Source organism: Lotus japonicus, chromosome 4, assembly GCF_012489685.1.
Source record: "Lotus japonicus ecotype B-129 chromosome 4, LjGifu_v1.2".
NCBI lineage: Eukaryota > Viridiplantae > Streptophyta > Magnoliopsida > Fabales > Fabaceae > Lotus > Lotus japonicus.
Window position 1 is genome coordinate 1,489,407 of NC_080044.1, and position 18,163 is coordinate 1,507,569.

Sequence of the window (18,163 nt, forward strand, 5' to 3'; positions counted from 1 at the left end):
CTTCTCTTGTTTCCCTCTTTGTTTCTCACCACTTGTCTTTCTTTCTCTCTCACTCAGTTCAAATGCTTCTGCACCACCATCTCCATTTTCTCTCACTACACTCTTCTTCTTCTTCCTCAACTGCACCACAATCACCATTCCCCTTCCTCTCTATAACCAGGATTCGAAGACCTTCTTCTTCTTCTTCTCTCCGATTCCGCACTCGTCGATGCAGCATCACCACCAGCAGCAGCGTCACGAACGAACCGGAGCAGCAGAAGCTTCCGGTTACTAGGGCTTACCCATTCAATGAAATTGAGCCCAAGTGGCAGCGCTTTTGGGACCAACACCGCACTTTTCGAACCCCTGACGACGATGAACTCGACATGTCAAAACCCAAATTCTACGTTCTCGACATGTTTCCTTACCCTAGGTTTTCAATTCAACTAAGCTTGCTTGCATTTTAGTTTAGTAATTTTTGTTGTTGTTATGATTCATGTGAATTGAATTGAATTGGTTGGTTTTTTCACAGTGGAGCTGGGTTGCATGTTGGTCATCCACTTGGGTACACTGCCACTGACATTCTCGCCAGATATAAACGTATGCAGGGGTATAACGTGTTGCATCCAATGGGGTGGGATGCTTTCGGATTGCCAGCAGAACAATATGCTATTGAGGTCTGTTTACTGCTTGTCTTATGATCACTGATTTCCGTGGATTTTTAGTCTTTTGGAATTTCATCATAGCTTTGTTTTGATAATATGTTATGCTGCTCTGTGTTTCAGACGGGAACTCACCCAAAGCTCACTACTGTGAGGAATATCAATCGTTTTCGATCTCAGGTAAACAGATTATGAGATGCTTTTACTCTAATGGCACATTAGTAATGGTTTTGTTCAATTATTAGATTATTACAGATATCTGAGAGTTACAGTTTGCTGCTGATTTTAAGTCTGTAAAGAATGTTCTGTTGAACTTATGTAGCTAATTTTGATCCATTTGAAGATCTTAACGCTTTAGATTAGCCGTGTTCTTTAAGCGTGAATAATTCAATTAATAGTTTTATGGAAAAGGATCTGATTCTGAACATTGGAATTTGGGGCGTTGGTTTCGGGGATAAGCTTCAAAACAATCAGCACACCTATCTTTGGTACTACAGTTAAGGATTTATGTATTACAATTTATTTAATCACATAACTGAGTTAAACAAGGCTTATTTGATTTTTTTGCTAATTTAAATAAGAAGTTATTTAATGGCCTCATCTTGATTTAAGAAAAGCTTCCCATAACCTTGATATGGTGTTTGCCACAACATATACATGCCTTGCTTAGGTGCATTACCATTGGTTTTTGGTGCTGAAAGACCAGAATTTGCATCCTCATCATCTTCAGCTCAAGCCTTAAAATTGCTCGTTTCGCCTTCATTTTATATTTTCTTATGTCTTTGCAGTTAAAATCATTAGGATTCTCATATGACTGGGATCGTGAAATCTCTACCATAGAACCTGATTATTACAAATGGACTCAGTGGATCTTTCTACAACTTTTCAAGAGAGGATTGGCATATCAGGTTGAGTATATGTATGATAATGCTTTGAAGTTTTGCTCATTTCATTTAATTCTTAAGTATTGAAGATCTTATGGTCTTCTTGACTTCTTATATGAAACTCAGGCTGAAGTTCCAGTTAATTGGTGCCCTGCACTTGGCACCGTGTTGGCCAATGAGGAGGTGATTGATGGTGTCAGTGAACGGGGTGGTCATCCTGTAGTAAGAAAGGTATACTCATTTGTATATTTATTTCTTTCTTGATTTGCATTTTTGGGTGGTTTTTCTCTTATATATTTTTGAATGGTTTCATAATCTTTACAGTGTCGTTGTTTATTACCAAGCAGCCAATGAGGCAATGGATGCTCAAGATTACTGCATATGCTGACCGTCTTCTCGAGGATTTAGACGACCTCGACTGGCCTGAAAGTGTAAAAGAAATGCAGAGAAATTGGATAGGGAGGTCAGAAGGGGCTGAGATGGAATTTTGCATTCTTGATAATGATGGAAAAGAGAGAGACATAAATATTATTGTGTATACTACAAGGCCTGATACGATCTTTGGAGCAACGTATTTATCTATTCAATTTTTTTAATATATTTCATAAATTTAATGAATCAGATGAACTACTCTTGAAAGAAAGTCTATACCAGTTTCCTGTTTGCTTTGTCTGTGTTCAGCTACTTAGTTGTGGCTCCAGAGCATCCCTTGCTATTATCATTGGTTTCAGTTGCCCAGAGCAAACAAGTAAGTTATTCTGTTCCATTGCTTAATTTATTGGAAGGCTTTTCATCCTGAGTGATGATTGATAAGGAGATGGTGAATCTTATGGCTTTTTATTACAGGTAGAAGATTATGTAGACCTTGCCTCAAGAAAGAGTGACCTTGAAAGGACTGAGCTTCAGAAGGAAAAGACCGGGGTCTTTACTGGTTGTTATGCAAAAAATCCAGCGAATGGGGAAGCCATTCCAATATGGGTGGCAGATTATGTTTTGGGGAGGTGTGTACTCAAGTATAGCCTAGAATGCAGATTGGATTCATTCCAAATATTGGTTGCTCCATATGCAATGAGCGAAATATCTATGGGGTGTAGAATGATACTTCAAATGTTTATATGACACCAATTTTTTTTGTTACTTTTGCAGTTACGGAACAGGAGCAATCATGGCTGTACCTGCTCATGATTCTCGTGATTATGAATTTGCCTTGAAATATGATGTTCCAGTTCGCTGGGTTGTGTTGCCAGACGGCAAAAGTGTGAACGAATCTGGGAAGGCCTTTCCAGGTGAAGGCATTATTGTAAATTCATCAAATAAGTTGGTGGGGCTTGACATTAATGGCTTGTCTAGCAAAGAAGCTGCTTTAAAGGTCATTAAGTGGGCAGAGAAAAGTGGAAATGGAAAGAGGAAGGTTCATATCTTAAATTAGAATAAGCTTATTTATTTTATTGGAATTTTTTTCTGGTTTGTATAATATAAAATTCAATGTTCAACATTCAGGTGAACTACAAGTTAAGGGACTGGCTTTTTGCTCGGCAACGCTACTGGGGGGAACCTATCCCTGTCATTTTCTTGGATGACAGTGGTGAAACTATCCCATTGTCTGAGACTGAACTGCCTATCATTCTACCTGAATTGGATGATTTTTCTCCCTCAGGAACAGGAGAGCCTCCTCTGTCTAAGGCAGTGTCTTGGGTGAGTTTATACTGATATATGCTTTTCTTTCTTATGTTTTTATCAAGCTATCATGCGTTTGATACTCAATCATCATCTCTTTGGCATTAGAACAAATGTAAATGGTTCATAAAAATCTTGTGTTAAATTTTCCATAAATAAAAACATTGTCACTGAACTTGATTTGACTGGCCAATCAGACCCTTTGTTGTTATACATTAACCAGTAACTGAAAGGACTATGTGATGACAGGATAATGTATCGGTTCATTAATCATTGACTTATATGGGTAGATTATTGTTTTCATGCAAGTGGCATTATGTGGAGAAATCTAGGCATTGAAAATTTTCTAGTTTTAAGCAGCTTCGAAGGAACTTCTGTACATTCTGTAGAATCTTGTCACAGGAATGGAAGCTACTTATAATCACACGACTCACACCATTCCTCGTGAATAATGCTCAATACGTACATGAGTTTCTTTGAAGTTGTACTTGTCTTCTTATATATAGCCTACATATTTTTTTTCTGATTTGGAAGATTCTGCTTCTATTATTTCATATTTTCTTACTGCATAAGCTGCATAACAAAAAATCAAGGTTCTAAATTTAAAAGAAAACATAAAGGCCTGTAATGGGGTTTTACTCTCTTGAAAATTTAATGTAGCACAAAATCCTTTTTACACTTGCCAAATATGTAATAAGCTATCTTACTTACATAATTCTAAATGTTCTGTTTGTGTTTTGTTATATTGCCTTTTTCCTGGACTTTTTTTTTCTCTAATTTCTTGGCTTGTACCACTGTTTTAGGTGAAGACCACTGATAGTTTATCTGGAAGACCAGCTACTCGCGAAACAAATACCATGCCACAGTGGGCTGGTTCATGCTGGTAAGGTGTTTGGGAAGATTTTAAATGTTATTAGACTTATTAGTAAGCACTAAGCCATGTTTGTTGGCAAAGTTTAGTAGTTGTGTTGTCTTGATTCAGTATTTTTATGCAATAGATACAGTCATACAGATGAATGGTTAAAATAATGTGTGCAGATGCCACTTTTTCTGTTATCCTGCACAGGTATTATTTGAGATTTATGGACCCAAATAATTCCAAAGAATTGGTTGATAAGACAAAAGAAAGGTATTGCTTCAACTAATCTGTCTTTGTTTTCATTCATTATCCATTTTCTGCTAGTTTCTTGTATTTAACTTCCACAATTTCTAAATGATTTAATTTCCTAGCTTTGAAATTTTTCTTCTCCTTCAGGTATTGGGGCCCTGTTGATGTGTATGTTGGTGGTGCTGAGCATGCAGTTCTCCATTTACTGTATGCTAGGTTCTGGCACAAGGTCTGTACTAAATGTCGGTCTCAGTCTGGAACTAGTTGATCTGTGGTTTGTTTCACTCTAAGTTGTGAATTTAACCTTCATGTGAAATCGCTTGTCATTTCTATCAACAATTCGAAAAGTATGTGAGCGAGTAGTGCTCAGTTCAATTAATATACTCATTAAAGAAAATGAAATAATCATTTCATAAGTTAAGTAAATAATTATCAACATGGTTGATTGTTGACAGAAGGACTGGGAAATCCAATCCACCAATTAAGGATTGAAATGAGTTCAATAAGGCATCAAATACCCTATAAGTCTATAACATGGTGTTAGTGTTTCTATAAGATTTGTCCACATTTAATTCGAGTTTTTTTTCTCAGGTCCTCTTTGATATTGGTGTTGTGTCCACCAAGGAGCCCTTCCAATGTGTAATCAATCAGGGGATTATCCTTGGGGAGGTAATTTCAATTCTTACCCCTGAAAATTAGGTGGGAAAATAACTAATCATCTCTAGTTTCTAATGGCTTGTATGACAGGTCCAATATATGGCTTATCGGGATCAAGATGGGAATCTGATATCTGCTGAATTGACTGATATGTTGAATGAACACAGTCTAGAAAAAATTCCTGAGGAAAAGGTTTCTCAATTAAGTTTCTGCTTTCTCAATGCGTTCTTTATCAGTTAATTAAGTTATTGAACCTATGATTTCATTTTTCTTGACATTATTAAATTTTTCCTCGAGTGTAGGTCATGAAATCTGGGGACTATTTTGTCCTAAAAGAAAATCCTGACATGCGTGTAGTTGCCCGCACCCACAAAATGAGTAAAAGTAGGGGAAATGTTGTGAACCCCGATGATGTTATTTCTGAGTATGGGGCAGATTCTCTTCGTTTATATGAAATGTTCATGGGACCATTGAGGTAGGTTTGACCACAGACCTTATTTGTGGTATTTTGTAATGATTTGTCCTTAATAAAAAACTACTTTCTGTTTTTCCCTTTTTTCCTTTTCATTTGTTTAAGGTGAAGCGAGGAGAGGAGGGGATATGAAGTTGTGGATTTTCTTCTAATAAGAACTTTAAACCTTACATCATGTTTTCTGCTTGATTTTTCGTAACTTGCTTGCAGAGACTCGAAAACATGGAGTACTGGTGGCATTGAAGGTGTATATCGGTTTTTAGGAAGAACATGGAGGCTGATTGTTGGTTCACCTTTGTCTGATGGCACTTTTAATGATAGAACTGTATCAGTTGATGAGGAGCCTACTATGGAACAGCTTCGTTGTCTTCATAAATGCATCGCTAAGGTCAATAACTCAATTTTTGATCAAATTTTTGTAATTTCCGTTTTGTGACTGACTCACAGTTTGAGGCAGTTGAGCTAAGAATTTAATTTCAGTATTCAGGTGACAGAGGAAATCGAGGGCACAAGGTTTAACACTGGAATTTCTGCTATGATGGAGTTCCTTAATGCGGCATATAAGGTATTTTTCCGTTTCCTACTTTCATTATTTCAATAAGGAAAAAGAGAAACAGTTGGGGTGGGAAGTTCAGTTGACATTTGATGTGGTAAAGAATGAATTATTCCAATCCGTTGCAATATTTTGATGTATGCTGCACTTTACACAGGAATAAAAAAGAAAAGTTACTCAATAACAATATTACCTTCACCTAGCAGTTAATAATCATAATGGTAATAGTGGGGATGGTGGTGATGTTGGCATTGGCAGCGGGATTAGTGGACGGTTGTATGGTGTTTGATATAGCCAAGGGGGCAGGTCTTGTGGAATGAATGTTTTATTTAAGGAATGGCCTTCAAATCTGGAATGACCATTCCTTCCAGTTTGTAGTGATATTATCTTATTTTGGGGGAGTGACTGATTTATTTGAATAGCTGCTACAGTCCACACTCCACATTTTCATCTTATTTATGTCCCATTTCCATTCCTTATATACCCAGATTCTAGAAAACCAATGCCACCATAGAAGACTATAAATACTTTGTTTATATGAACTCTTTTCCTCAAATGCCTATTTTGAGTGACTTTTAGCATGGTATTTAGTTTCTTTGGGATTGTTTACAGGGAGCTAGTCTTCCCAAGCAGTATCCATGAAGCTTTGAATTTTTCGTAATTACCAAGTTTCTGAAAAAATGCAGCTAGAACCTAGAATATACTATGGGGATTAATTCATTTCATTGATTATAATAAAGTAAAATTATAAGAATGCTTCTGCATATAAATGTGCTTTATGATAAGGGATGACACTCTTTTATGAGTTGTGTTATTCTTACTAAAGAAAATGCTGTCTTTCCGTTCCTTATTTTTGATAGTCAAAGGGTTCCTTTTGCTTTGCCCTCTCTGTTTCTTGTTTACTTTTCTTATTAATAAGCAGTAATTTCCCCACCCACTGCTACAGAGACTCGGTATGATATCTATTTTTCTTGGCATGTATTTTCAGTGGGATAAACATCCAAAATCAGTTGTTGAGGCATTTGTTTTACTGCTTTCACCATATGCGCCGCACATGGCTGAGGAGCTATGGTCTCGGCTAGGGCACACAAAATCATTGGCCCACGAGCCTTTTCCTAAGGTATGAGTTTGGGTCCATATCATACTATTCCTAGTCTTTCATGGGTTGTCAGGTTCTGTTTCACTAATTTTCAATTGCTTTTATCGATATAGCATTCCATCTCTAATAACCTGAAACAGATATTTCACATCCTTGTCATATTGTTTCCTACTTACATTTCTGTGATGGAAAAGCCAATACTTAATGCCTTTGTATTATTGTTGTCAACTTCTTATGTTAAAGGTAGCATTTGGTAGCCAAGTTAGAATAGGATAACGAAACATATAGGTTCTATTTTATGATTGGTGCATGTTAAAAAACTAAACAGTGACCTTGTCTGTTACATGTTGTAATTGCAGGCAAATCCTGCTTGCCTGAAAGATTCCACAATAGTACTCCCTGTTCAGATTAATGGCAAGACAAGAGGTACCATCCAAGTTGAAGAAACGTGTACAGAGGAGGATGCTTTTGTATTAGCATCTAGGGATGAAAAGCTATCCAAGTATTTGGAGGGTCAATCTGTTAGAAAAAGAATTTATGTTCGTGGCAAGATCTTAAATGTCGTTCTGGACCGTAAAAACATAAAGGCTACTGTACAGTAACTACTTTCATACTGTGTACATTTCTACTGGAAGGAACACCCAACCTTCAATTTTTCGCTTTGCCAGTCAACTTGGTAACGGCCCTGCAACGTCTCAAAAATCAAAGCATATCTTAAGGAGGTATCATTGGCTGGAGAATTGAACTTTTTGATGGAAAGTGACAGAAAGTCGGGTATTCGCCCGATATGACTGTTAATAATTTATATTGCTTCAAGAGGTGCATAACATAATAGGAGAGCGGGAACGTCGGTTTCCAGTTTTTGCTTGGATCATTGAAATGCCCTTCATGTGTAACCAATTTATTTAAGCCTCTTCACAAAAACAGCAGGCATCTTGGCACTTTTGAGGTAAGATAGATAATTCTTAATTTTAGTGACCATTCATATTTTCATCACACAAGAATTGGTTGTGCAATTAAAACTTGTAAACATGACAATGGAGAAGCCATTGGTGGATAAATAACTAGGATTTACCCCACAAATACATTACAAAAGGGCAAATGAATTGAATAAGTGATCTTGTGAGTTTATTTCCTTATGTATACTTCAAGAAGATACCACAGAACAACATTCACTCCATTAGTTTAATTTAACTGGTTGCATTGCCTTCGGACCTCACCCTGCTCATCTGTGAGAACATCGGTAGCAGAAAGCTTAACAAATGCAGAAGCGAAAACCTCGAAGAAGTAATTCTGATCCACAGCAAACCTCGCGACATAGGGTGCTGTTCGTGGATCTCTGGAAATGTTGGAGTCAATACCAAACAAGCCTCTCCCCAAAATAATGTCTCTGTAATAATGGTTGTCAAATATCACGGGGGTCAAGTCATTAGGCACTGGTGTGAGGTTTGTAAGAGGAATCTCAGCTGGACACACTATCTTTAGTGAGGCTTCAAACTCCAAATCCATCAGGTTCCGTTGTGTTGGATCATACAATCTTCCAACAATGTTTAAGCAGTGTCCAACTCCAAGTGTATGTGCACCTGTCAATAATAATAATAACAGATCAAAAACTACTGCTGGCCAACTGTAACAGTTTTAAACCATAGTATCAGAATGGGGCAGAGTATCATAACTTTTTTGAAAATAATTGGACATATAAACATAAATGTTAACTAAAAAAAGAAAGAATTGATATTTACAAAGTGAATATGATTTGATCAATATGAATACTAGAAAATATTATTATTGTGTTGTTATTACTTTTTTTTACGGTCATGTTATTACTTGAAAATTTAACAATTTTCCACTAACTTTTTCTTAACTTTAGAATTGTATCAGATATCAAATCCATCATAAACTCTAAATTTTTTGAAAATAATATGAAAAATTAATGATTTTATGCATATGAAAATTGGGAGGGTGATCAAATTTGCTTAATTTTAAAAGTATAGAGACTTGATTAACTTGAAAAAACTAGAGGGATCAAAATGGTACTTAGTCTAAACTAGGAGGATAAAAAACGCAATTAAGTGAAAAATTATCAAATACAGTTATGAACATATATCTGATGTATCTATGCTTCCATGTCAGAAAATGATTTGAAAGAGTATTTTCAAGAAGTCTTTCTTTAATGGCACATACAGACTCCTCCTATCAAAGAAATCACACTTGGTTTTGTATGGAATTTTCCCCTGTTTTTAAAATTTTCTTCAAGTATAAATGGAAGAAAAAATCATTTTAAAATAGTTATTGTAGAAAGGACATGAGTACTGAAATTTGGTCAACTAACTGAGCTTCACTTATTTATGGTTGTCATGTATTAGTACCTAAAATGGAAACTGATTCTTCAATGCTCATTCCTTTGAAAAGTGATATAAATTCATCAACCGGTATTGACGGTGGAGGAAGCTTAGCATCAGCCTCCTTGAAACTTGGGGTTGTTTTGGTGTCTTTTCTTCCGAGTGGGATCTGAATTTGGGGTCCCCCAGTGTAAGACACTGATTCCTTAGCAACTAGTACAATGATGTCTGCGCATGACACCTGTCCTGGACACTCTTCTTCTAATGTTGATTTTATGTTGCTGATTGCTTCCCTCATTCTGATGCCAAAGTTTCTTGAAGAAGCCATTTCAGAGGTCTCAGAGTCCAACAAAATTGAGGCATCACATCCCTGTCACAGAATGAATACAAACATCTGAGGTTCTACACATAAACTTTCAATGACATTTGTCCAAAAATGTGTTGCAACTAGTTCTAACATGTTTGGTTAAACCATGAAGTAATGTATAATTACTTTTTATTAGAAAAGTAACCGTGCATGTTTAGTTTCACGATTTGCACAACGGTAAAATGCGTTAATCACTTTTAGTCAGAAGCTACAAATCTTATGACATATTTAGATTAATTTATTTTTTCTCAAAATTAATTCTTGCACCAAGAGCTACTTATAGAAACTTTCTCAGATTCATGCCTTTGATTTTGTGCCAATCATGAAACTAAACAAGCAATTAGCTTCTGATTGAACATGTATTGTATTATGTGCAAATCGTGAAACTATCATGAACTTCTTGGAGCAAGCATGAGAATTAGGAGCTAGCTAGCTTAAAGAAGAAAATGCAAGGGATAGAATGATAGAGAAGAAAAGGAATTACATGTACCTGAACTTGGCAGTCATGAAACATGAGCCTGAGAAATGCTGCTGGTGCAGTAGGATTTAGCAGGAATACTCTTAGCAATTCTTTCTGGATAACAGTTTCCAAGTTTGGGCATGAAAACATGTAGTAGTTATAGGAGAGTTGGTTTTCTTCCACCCCAAATGAAAGTGGCATTGCCATAACAAGTGTGGCAATTAGCAGAATCAAAGGAAATGGTCTTTCCATTTTTCTTCTGCAGGAGAGTATAAGCACTGCTAGGAGTTGAAGCATGTGTGAGGAATGAGGAGTATACTTGAAAATTTATTGAAGTTTAGCATAACCGTGTGAGTCAGCTCTGAAGGATTTGGTTGGCAGAGTAGTAATTGAGTTGGCTCCACAGTGCCAAATTCCTGACCTTATAAATGACCCCACTCACTGCCCATTCCAATTTGAACAGACGAGTACTAGTGATTCTCTGCTTTTGCTGTAGGATAGAAAAGGCAGAGTTAGTGAAGAATAGTGTGTTTTTTAAATTTTTGGCCTATCTGATATAAAAGTATGTTACTTTCTTTTTCAGAAAATAGTATGTACTGATGTACACACTTAAATTTCAACTCTCTCATTCTAAAATTAACTCTACCAAACAAGAGTGTAAGAGAAATGATTTATTCACTATCCATTTTTTTCCACCCTATTTTCACATAATTTTATTTTATCTCTATCATCTTTTTTCTATCATATCTCATACTTTTTTGTAACGTATAAAGCATCTGACCCTCAACTCTTGAATTAATTTTTAGGTGAATTAGACTTTTCAACTTCTAATAATATATAGACATATTTGAAAATAACTAAGTATCATAAATTTAAATTTTAACAAGAGCTACTTACAACCTTTATAACCATCATTTCCTTATCATTTGTAATGTTTAGTTGAAAAATTTATTGAGAGGGTGAGGACTAAAGTCAAATGTAGGGGGGACCATCAAGCCAAAATGTTGAACCTGGGAAAAATAAGTTTGCATACCATTTGTCGGAAGGTGTATAAATCTACAATGAAATGGCAGAGAAATAAAAAATGCCATAGGTTTAATGGCAGAGAAAACTGAAGAGAAAAATAAGATGGAAATACATAATGTTGTGTCCAAAAATTATAATTGATCAATAATCTCCCTCCATCATATTTAACATCTTCTGTTCTTAGAGATGTCACAGTTTCATGTCCCATTAACACAATTTTATTATAACAATTAAAAAAGCATCAATTGTTTACTAAACTCTGAGATTAAAGTCTTAATTGAAATGGGAATTAAGTACATAATCTTCCAGCTCCAGAAGAATAGATTGTTTGAAGTTGCTTCCTCTTTTTAAAAAGCTAGCATTATATCACATGTATAGCTTTGAATTAATTAAAGGGTCGTAGTTAGTTAGATGGTTGTTTGAGAAATAAATGGTTAGTAATATTGGGCCATCTGTGAGTACTCCAAATTAAACATCTACATGTGACATAATTAAGTAACTTTGCCATAACGATATAGACATAACATGGCTTGCAACCACTCTCACACAAGGTTAGTGATAGTGGCTATGGAAATTAAGGTGCAGATCCAAACAAAAGTTTAAAGTTGTGTCTGAAATACTAGACAAACTATTTTATTTTTCTGTCTTAGACCAGTACTTCCACAAATAACTTTTCAGCTGTTTGAATTTGTATCATCGTTCTTACTAGGATAAAGCTTGCATACCACTAGATAAACACATTCTTGGTATAGTAGGTAGACAAACTAATTAAAATTTCATAGCTTTGTTAAAGTTGAAAGTACTACTATTTGGGTAGACACATGAGTTGGAGAAAGGAAAGTCCATGAATCAAATTTTTGGAGGGAAAATTTGTACTATAAAAAAACAAAGGCCTACTTCTAAATAGAATGCTTATAAACTGACCAAAATAAATAAGTAAAATAGAATGCTGATAACAACCATGACGCTTTGTGATTTGTAAATGCAAGGAATGCCCTGTAATGTAGTAAAACACCCAACATTTTTTTTCCTTCTAAGTCAACTCATCTCAAGTCAGCACAATCAGCAGTAGGGGACAAAGTGCTAAGTTGCACCCAGTTTATAAGTTGCAATGAAAGATGCTCAATACTCTACTCAACAGTTATAAATTTACAGATAAGAATGTGATGGTGCCATGGTGGAATATGAAAGGAAACCATGCTCTGAGTTGAAGGACTTGACTTACCTTTGGCTTTGGGCACGAAACACATAGATCCTTTTCTCTTCCAAGATCTACAAAGAGGAATTTTTCTAATGTGAAGATCAATTTTTCTTTTTCTTTTTTTGTTTCAATCTCACAATTCCAATGAAAAAGTTATGTGATTTTATAGAGAGCAGAGCATGAAGAGCATGATTTGGACCCATGTTCCATTAATCCACCGCCCATTTTCAATGTGGCTGCTGATACAATACAGAGCTTCCATACTCTGATCCTGATGGTTCAGCTTCAGCAACGTCCACCATTTCACTCAAGTGGACATATTTTATTATTTTTTAATTTTCTGTTTTCGGTTAGTTACACAATTGGCATATCACTTTATTTCGTTGTATTGTAAAGTTTGAATTACAAAAGTTATTTTATTTTTCAAAGGGTTCAGTAGTTGTTCAGCCGTTTATCCTTTAATCGTGGTTGGGGTTCAATTTCTAACAATTCTGAATAGAAAAAATTCATTGATCAGTATCCTACCGCTTAATAAACTGGCAGATGTGTGAGAGATTAGTCTCGAATCTATCGAATATAGAGATACCTAGATTAACACCGAATTTTCTTTTCACAATTTTATATAAAAAATTTGAAAATAAAATTAGTCTTCATAGACTTCATTTGACACGTGGATGTGCATGTAGGACCAGTCATGGCACATTGTAAGGTCACCGGATCACCACCTCCGCGAGGATTGAAAGTTAAAACTAGGTAGTTTTCTAAAAATTAGGGACTAAATCCAAACATTGCTCCGGCTATGGACCATATTCATATTTCATATATTATACAGGGACCTTAACCCAAAATAATGTGAAATCATGATGCCACCACATTTGACTTTACTAAAATCAAATATTTATTTATCTTAATTAAGGCATCCCACAACCAGAGACTAGTCTTTCGTCGCGGACAACATACTAAGCGGTAAAATGGTTGACTAATGGGTTTTTTTTTTTTTCATTCACAAGAGTTGATAATCAAATCTCCAACAATTACCTAAGAGATGAAGTGTTGCATCATTACGTCAAATGACTTTGGTTAAGATGATTACTACTTGTTTTCTTTTAGTTATTATATTAATATTAATTATTTTTGAATCAATAAGATATATATTCAATTATTTACCCAAGATGGGTAGCTCAGTTGGCAACGTATGTTGTATGCTGAGTGTGTGAGAAGAATTTTTGGTTTCGATCCCCACACAATACACTATAAAAGAGGGATGACAAGCTAAATTTCGAATCTGACGGCATCCAAACTCCAAAGGATGACCGGTACCGGATGTTTATACTTCATATCAAAATATTCAATTAATTACTCAATTGTCATCTTAAGCTTTTGTACGGTTGTACTTGTACCCTATTCGTGTATAGCATTAAACTCTTACAATCACAATCGTTATTTAATCATACTTGTGTTACATAATTGAAAAAACTAAACACTTTGAACTAAATTCAGTGATAATATATATCCTTGGCTTTTGACTTATATATATTTATCCGTTGTTATATTGAATTCCCCTCCATGACTATTTCACAAAACGTGCTTGTTTGTTCTTTAAAGCCGCCCAGCTGATATAGATAGATTTCTGATCATCAGTAGCTCTCTCATGTGAACTATTGAACTTCTCATGTCCGTTGGATCATCCTATTTTTTTTTTTTTTTTTTTTCTTCTAAGAGTGGTATCCTCACGGGAAGCAATTTTGATCGAGTTGGAAATGTTCACATTCTAATGGGGTTAACTCTCTCATTTCAGATTTTTCCATCCACAACACTTAAACTGGGATTTATAGGGATGTATATACCACTTGAACGAACCACTCGTTGTCGTTGGTGCATCATCAAATTCTAATGCTATGAACATAGCAATTGTAAAATGGTTGATATAGCCTTTGTATCTCCAAGATTATTTGCAAGTCAACCAAGCCAACTCGTGCAGCCACGTTTTATGTTAATCAAACCCAAAAAAATGTTGCAAGTCAAGCTCCAAAATTGTGTGCACCACCCTCTCCTCACCTATTTAATCACCTCATTCCCTTTGTTACTTCAACTTCAAGTTCAACATAATAAGCATGGCTACCTCAACCACACTCCTCTTACTTTCATTCTTTGTTCTCCACCTTGCATTATTGGTTAATGCATATGAATATTCCACAGAGAAGTACTACTACAACAATCCTGAACCTGTTTCTAAAAAACCATTCCTTAATGTGATAGATTCTTGTTGGCGTGCCAAATCAAATTGGGCCTCAAATCGCAAAGCTTTAGCTGATTGTGCAATTGGATTTGGTAAAAGTGCAATTGGAGGCAAGTATGGTGCAATATATGTAGTCATAGATTCCTCTGATAACCCTGCAAACCCAAAACCAGGAACACTTCGTTATGGTGCAATCCAAACACAGCCTCTCTGGATCATTTTTGCCAGAGACATGGTTATCACACTTGGGAATGAGCTTATCATGAACAGTTACAAGACAATTGATGGTAGAGGAGCTAAAGTGGTGATTGGAAATGGGCCTTGTATTACAATTCAAGGTGTTAGCCATGTTATTGTGCATGGCATTAGCATCCATGATTGTAAACCAGGAAAAAGTGGCCTTGTGAGGAGTAGTGTTGATCATGTTGGTCATAGACGAGGCTCTGATGGAGATGGCATTAGCATATTTGCTTCCTCAAATGTTTGGATCGATCATTGCTTTTTGGCTCGTTGCACTGATGGACTAATTGATATCGTTCATGCCTCAACAGCCATTACCATTTCTAACAATTACTTCACCCAGCATGACAAAGTAAGCACAACTTCCAACTCTTCTGTTTGATGCTTAATTTCTACCATAATGACATACTATAGGAGAATCAAGGAAATGAGCACATATTCCTAATTTGAAAATATAATTCTAATTTAAAGATATATAGTATCATATATAATAATCTGATCAGTAGAGATATAGTTTTTCTTATACTCAGATTTTCGTAGACATGATTCTTGTTCATATGAGATGCATGCATAAACACCATAATGCACTATACTCCCCTAGCACATATTCTAAGTCCTTCATTTTGAGACTAGGATGGGCATCTGATAGCATGTTTTGTGTTTGGTTCCACGGTAAAATGCTCTATAGAATCACTTTTGAATAAAAGCTGCAAGTTTTAGATTCTGAATAAATGTGTAGAGGGAAAGAGCCATGTTTCATGAGAACCAAGTAATGGCCCATTTTGATGAAGGATTACATTTAGCTGATTTCTAGTTTGTTATTCAGCATCAATATCTAGAACCCTACCAGAGCTAAGATGTTGGCACTTGTCAATCATCCTCTAATTCTAGGATATGAAAATAACCCTAACATGTAGAATCACTAATGAATGAAAATCACCCGGAGAATAGAGCTATTTGCTCAACATTTACTTTTGATCTTAGTTTTTATTAGATCTAGCATGATAGGATAATAGGAAATTGCTTCCGATCAGAATTATGTGCAAATTGTGTAACCAGACATGCATTAAATCTGATGGAGCTCATGTGCTTGCAGGTTATGTTGCTAGGACACAATGACAAATACACAGCTGATAAAATCATGAGAGTAACAATTGCCTTCAACCGGTTTGCTAGTGGCCTAATTGAAAGGATGCCAAGGTAGTAATAGTAAGAGTATGGACTGATGAATTAATTTGCATATAGTCAATCAAAATTTGATAATTGACTTGTTGATGAACATGTATATATTTGCAGGGTGAGATTTGGTTATGCCCATGTGGTCAACAACAAATATGAGGAGTGGAAAATGTATGCTATAGGCGGCAGTGCCAACCCTACCATTTTAAGTGAAGGGAACTATTTTATAGCACCAAATAACCCAAATGCAAAACAGGTAGCAACACAGTAGTAAGAAATTTATATAGTACATATTGAGATACAGGATGAAAAAATACAGTTAAACCAAAATCATGTTGGACAAGTGCAAAAGTTAAGAGAAGTTACTTTTGTCCACCATGATTTTGATGCACTATGATTTTCAATCGTGTATCAAATTAAACAATTTCAGATACTGAGTATGGTTCTTGTATGATAGGTTACCAAGAGGGAGTTGAATGAAAACGGGAAGAACTGGAAATGGAGGTCTTCTAAGGATGTGTTTGTAAATGGTGCTTACTTTGTACCATCTGGGTATGGAAGTTGTGCCCCAAATTATACACCTGCTCAGTCTTTTGCTGTTGCTCCAGCGTCCACTGTGCCTGCAATAACACTCAATGCAGGTCCCACAACTTGTGTTGTTGGGAAAGCATGTTAACATGTCTTATATGCATTGCAATTTCTTTCAATTTTGCTTTTTGTATTTTTCTTGTTGATTCCTGAAAGAGCTGTTTTGGAGGCTCATTCACAGGGTAGGAGTGACTAATAACTCATAAGTGTATCATATGTTACCAATCAACTGGTTTCAAGAAAATTGCTTTGTAATACTTAGCAGATTCAATATTACTCAAGAAAATGCTATGTAAATTGTGATGCAACTCTATCAGCATCATATACTCTGCCAAAGAAACAATATCCAAATAAGTTTTAAAATTTATTTCTAAAAATAGTTTTTTAATTCAGAAAAATGAGAAGAGAATCAACAATTGGGGTCTTAATTTCTTGCTTTGGAATTCAGCTAAGACATCCTATTAGTTTTATTTATATATATATAAATATATATATATATATATATTATAGAAAAATAACACAAAAACTGCACTAACAAGTCCTTATAATTAGAAGGAAGAACCTCCCGATGTGTGAAAGAGAGTCGCCTCTAAAGATTTTCTAACGTAACATCTCAAACTCAACTTCTCATGCTCCTGATACATATAGACGCTGTCATCACTTCTCATGCTCCACAACCTCCATACAATCAGACTCGCAAGCTATCTCTCTATCCCCATTTACTAAACTCTTGCTCGACTTTGATCAGTCTAAGGAAAAAATAAATAGGTCAAACATGCTCATCAGAGACATAACTATTACACCACTTCCATATTCATCTCAAAATAGAGACACGTAGCACATTATACTTTTGTGAGAGAAGACACCCAAGTCATTCACTAAACAAAACTTTGTCAGGAACAACAAGCGACAAAGAACTAAAGTGGTGCCAAACACAGTTGAAAAAAAGCAGTATCATAAAAAATGATGTCAATCTTTTACTTGTCCGTTGCAACACCATAGAGTGATTTATCTTTTAGCATTAACGTTTATGCAAGTTATTGTCTCTCAATTTTTTTAAGAATATAGTGGGTATACAATCGATTTTTTATTTTACATCGATATAAATTTATCAAATAATATATTTTAATTCATTTTTTATTTTATTTCGGACCGGACTGTTGAGCCATGCATTAGGCTTAGTGGATTTTCACCTCAGCTCAATGGGGAACAACCCGAGCCCATTGGATATTTATTTTTTATAAATAAGCCCATTGAACTTTAAGGCTTTATCACATGGTTTGAATATTGAAGTCCAATTGATAAAAAAAAAAAGAATATTGAAGTCTTTAAAAATTAAGAGATTGTGTTAAATCTCAACTCTTTCAATATCTTAACAAATCCATTGACCAAATAAAAAAAACATATCTCGTAATATTAAAATATTTAAA

The 18,163-nt window shown here is 35.4% G+C and overlaps 3 protein-coding genes across 3 annotated transcripts; 2 read left to right on the plus strand and 1 right to left on the minus strand.

Annotated features, from left to right (window-relative positions):
• LOC130716004 (leucine--tRNA ligase, chloroplastic/mitochondrial) lies at nt 1–8,080 on the plus strand. The gene is made up of 20 exons (XM_057566177.1): nt 1–412; nt 512–656; nt 765–821; nt 1,430–1,549; nt 1,652–1,756; nt 1,873–2,096; nt 2,207–2,273; nt 2,372–2,526; nt 2,672–2,936; nt 3,026–3,220; nt 4,006–4,085; nt 4,269–4,331; nt 4,458–4,539; nt 4,902–4,979; nt 5,058–5,159; nt 5,270–5,442; nt 5,650–5,827; nt 5,927–6,004; nt 6,981–7,112; nt 7,451–8,080. Exons 1-20 carry the CDS (start codon nt 63–65, stop codon nt 7,691–7,693), a joined length of 2,892 nt encoding a protein of 963 aa, XP_057422160.1. The 5' UTR covers nt 1–62; the 3' UTR covers nt 7,694–8,080.
• Nucleotides 8,081–8,228: 148 nt separating this feature from the next.
• Nucleotides 8,229–12,762, minus strand: LOC130716007 (peroxidase 29). Its single transcript, XM_057566182.1, has 4 exons — nt 12,512–12,762; nt 10,291–10,750; nt 9,461–9,803; nt 8,229–8,674 (listed from the first exon to the last, which is right to left on the minus strand). The coding sequence occupies exons 2-4, from the start codon at nt 10,555–10,557 to the stop codon at nt 8,277–8,279; spliced, it is 1,008 nt and encodes a 335-aa protein (XP_057422165.1). The 5' UTR covers nt 10,558–10,750; nt 12,512–12,762; the 3' UTR covers nt 8,229–8,276.
• A 1,809-nt stretch (nt 12,763–14,571) lies between these two features.
• LOC130716073 (putative pectate lyase 2) lies at nt 14,572–17,004 on the plus strand. The gene is made up of 4 exons (XM_057566257.1): nt 14,572–15,318; nt 16,063–16,166; nt 16,263–16,401; nt 16,603–17,004. The coding sequence occupies exons 1-4, from the start codon at nt 14,602–14,604 to the stop codon at nt 16,819–16,821; spliced, it is 1,179 nt and encodes a 392-aa protein (XP_057422240.1). The 5' UTR covers nt 14,572–14,601; the 3' UTR covers nt 16,822–17,004.
• Nucleotides 17,005–18,163: the final 1,159 nt, after the last annotated feature.

What these genes read in the sequence shown, in the direction of transcription:
- LOC130716007 (XM_057566182.1), bottom strand. Translation starts at nt 10,557, where the DNA reads ATGCTTCAACTCCTAGCAGTGCTTATACTCTCCTGCAGAAGAAAAATG. An exon ending in TTCATGACTGCCAAGTTCAG is followed by an intron (nt 9,804 to 10,290) that starts GTACATGTAATT and finishes ATTCTGTGACAG; the next exon opens with GGATGTGATGCCTCAATTTT. An exon ending in AGAATCAGTTTCCATTTTAG is followed by an intron (nt 8,675 to 9,460) that starts GTACTAATACAT and finishes TATTATTGACAG; the next exon opens with GTGCACATACACTTGGAGTT.
- LOC130716073 (XM_057566257.1), top strand. Translation starts at nt 14,602, where the DNA reads ATGGCTACCTCAACCACACTCCTCTTACTTTCATTCTTTGTTCTCCAC. An exon ending in CTAATTGAAAGGATGCCAAG is followed by an intron (nt 16,167 to 16,262) that starts GTAGTAATAGTA and finishes ATATATTTGCAG; the next exon opens with GGTGAGATTTGGTTATGCCC. An exon ending in ATAACCCAAATGCAAAACAG is followed by an intron (nt 16,402 to 16,602) that starts GTAGCAACACAG and finishes CTTGTATGATAG; the next exon opens with GTTACCAAGAGGGAGTTGAA.
- LOC130716004 (XM_057566177.1), top strand. Translation starts at nt 63, where the DNA reads ATGCTTCTGCACCACCATCTCCATTTTCTCTCACTACACTCTTCTTCT. An exon ending in CAGTTGCCCAGAGCAAACAA is followed by an intron (nt 2,274 to 2,371) that starts GTAAGTTATTCT and finishes TTTTTATTACAG; the next exon opens with GTAGAAGATTATGTAGACCT. An exon ending in GCAGATTATGTTTTGGGGAG is followed by an intron (nt 2,527 to 2,671) that starts GTGTGTACTCAA and finishes TTACTTTTGCAG; the next exon opens with TTACGGAACAGGAGCAATCA.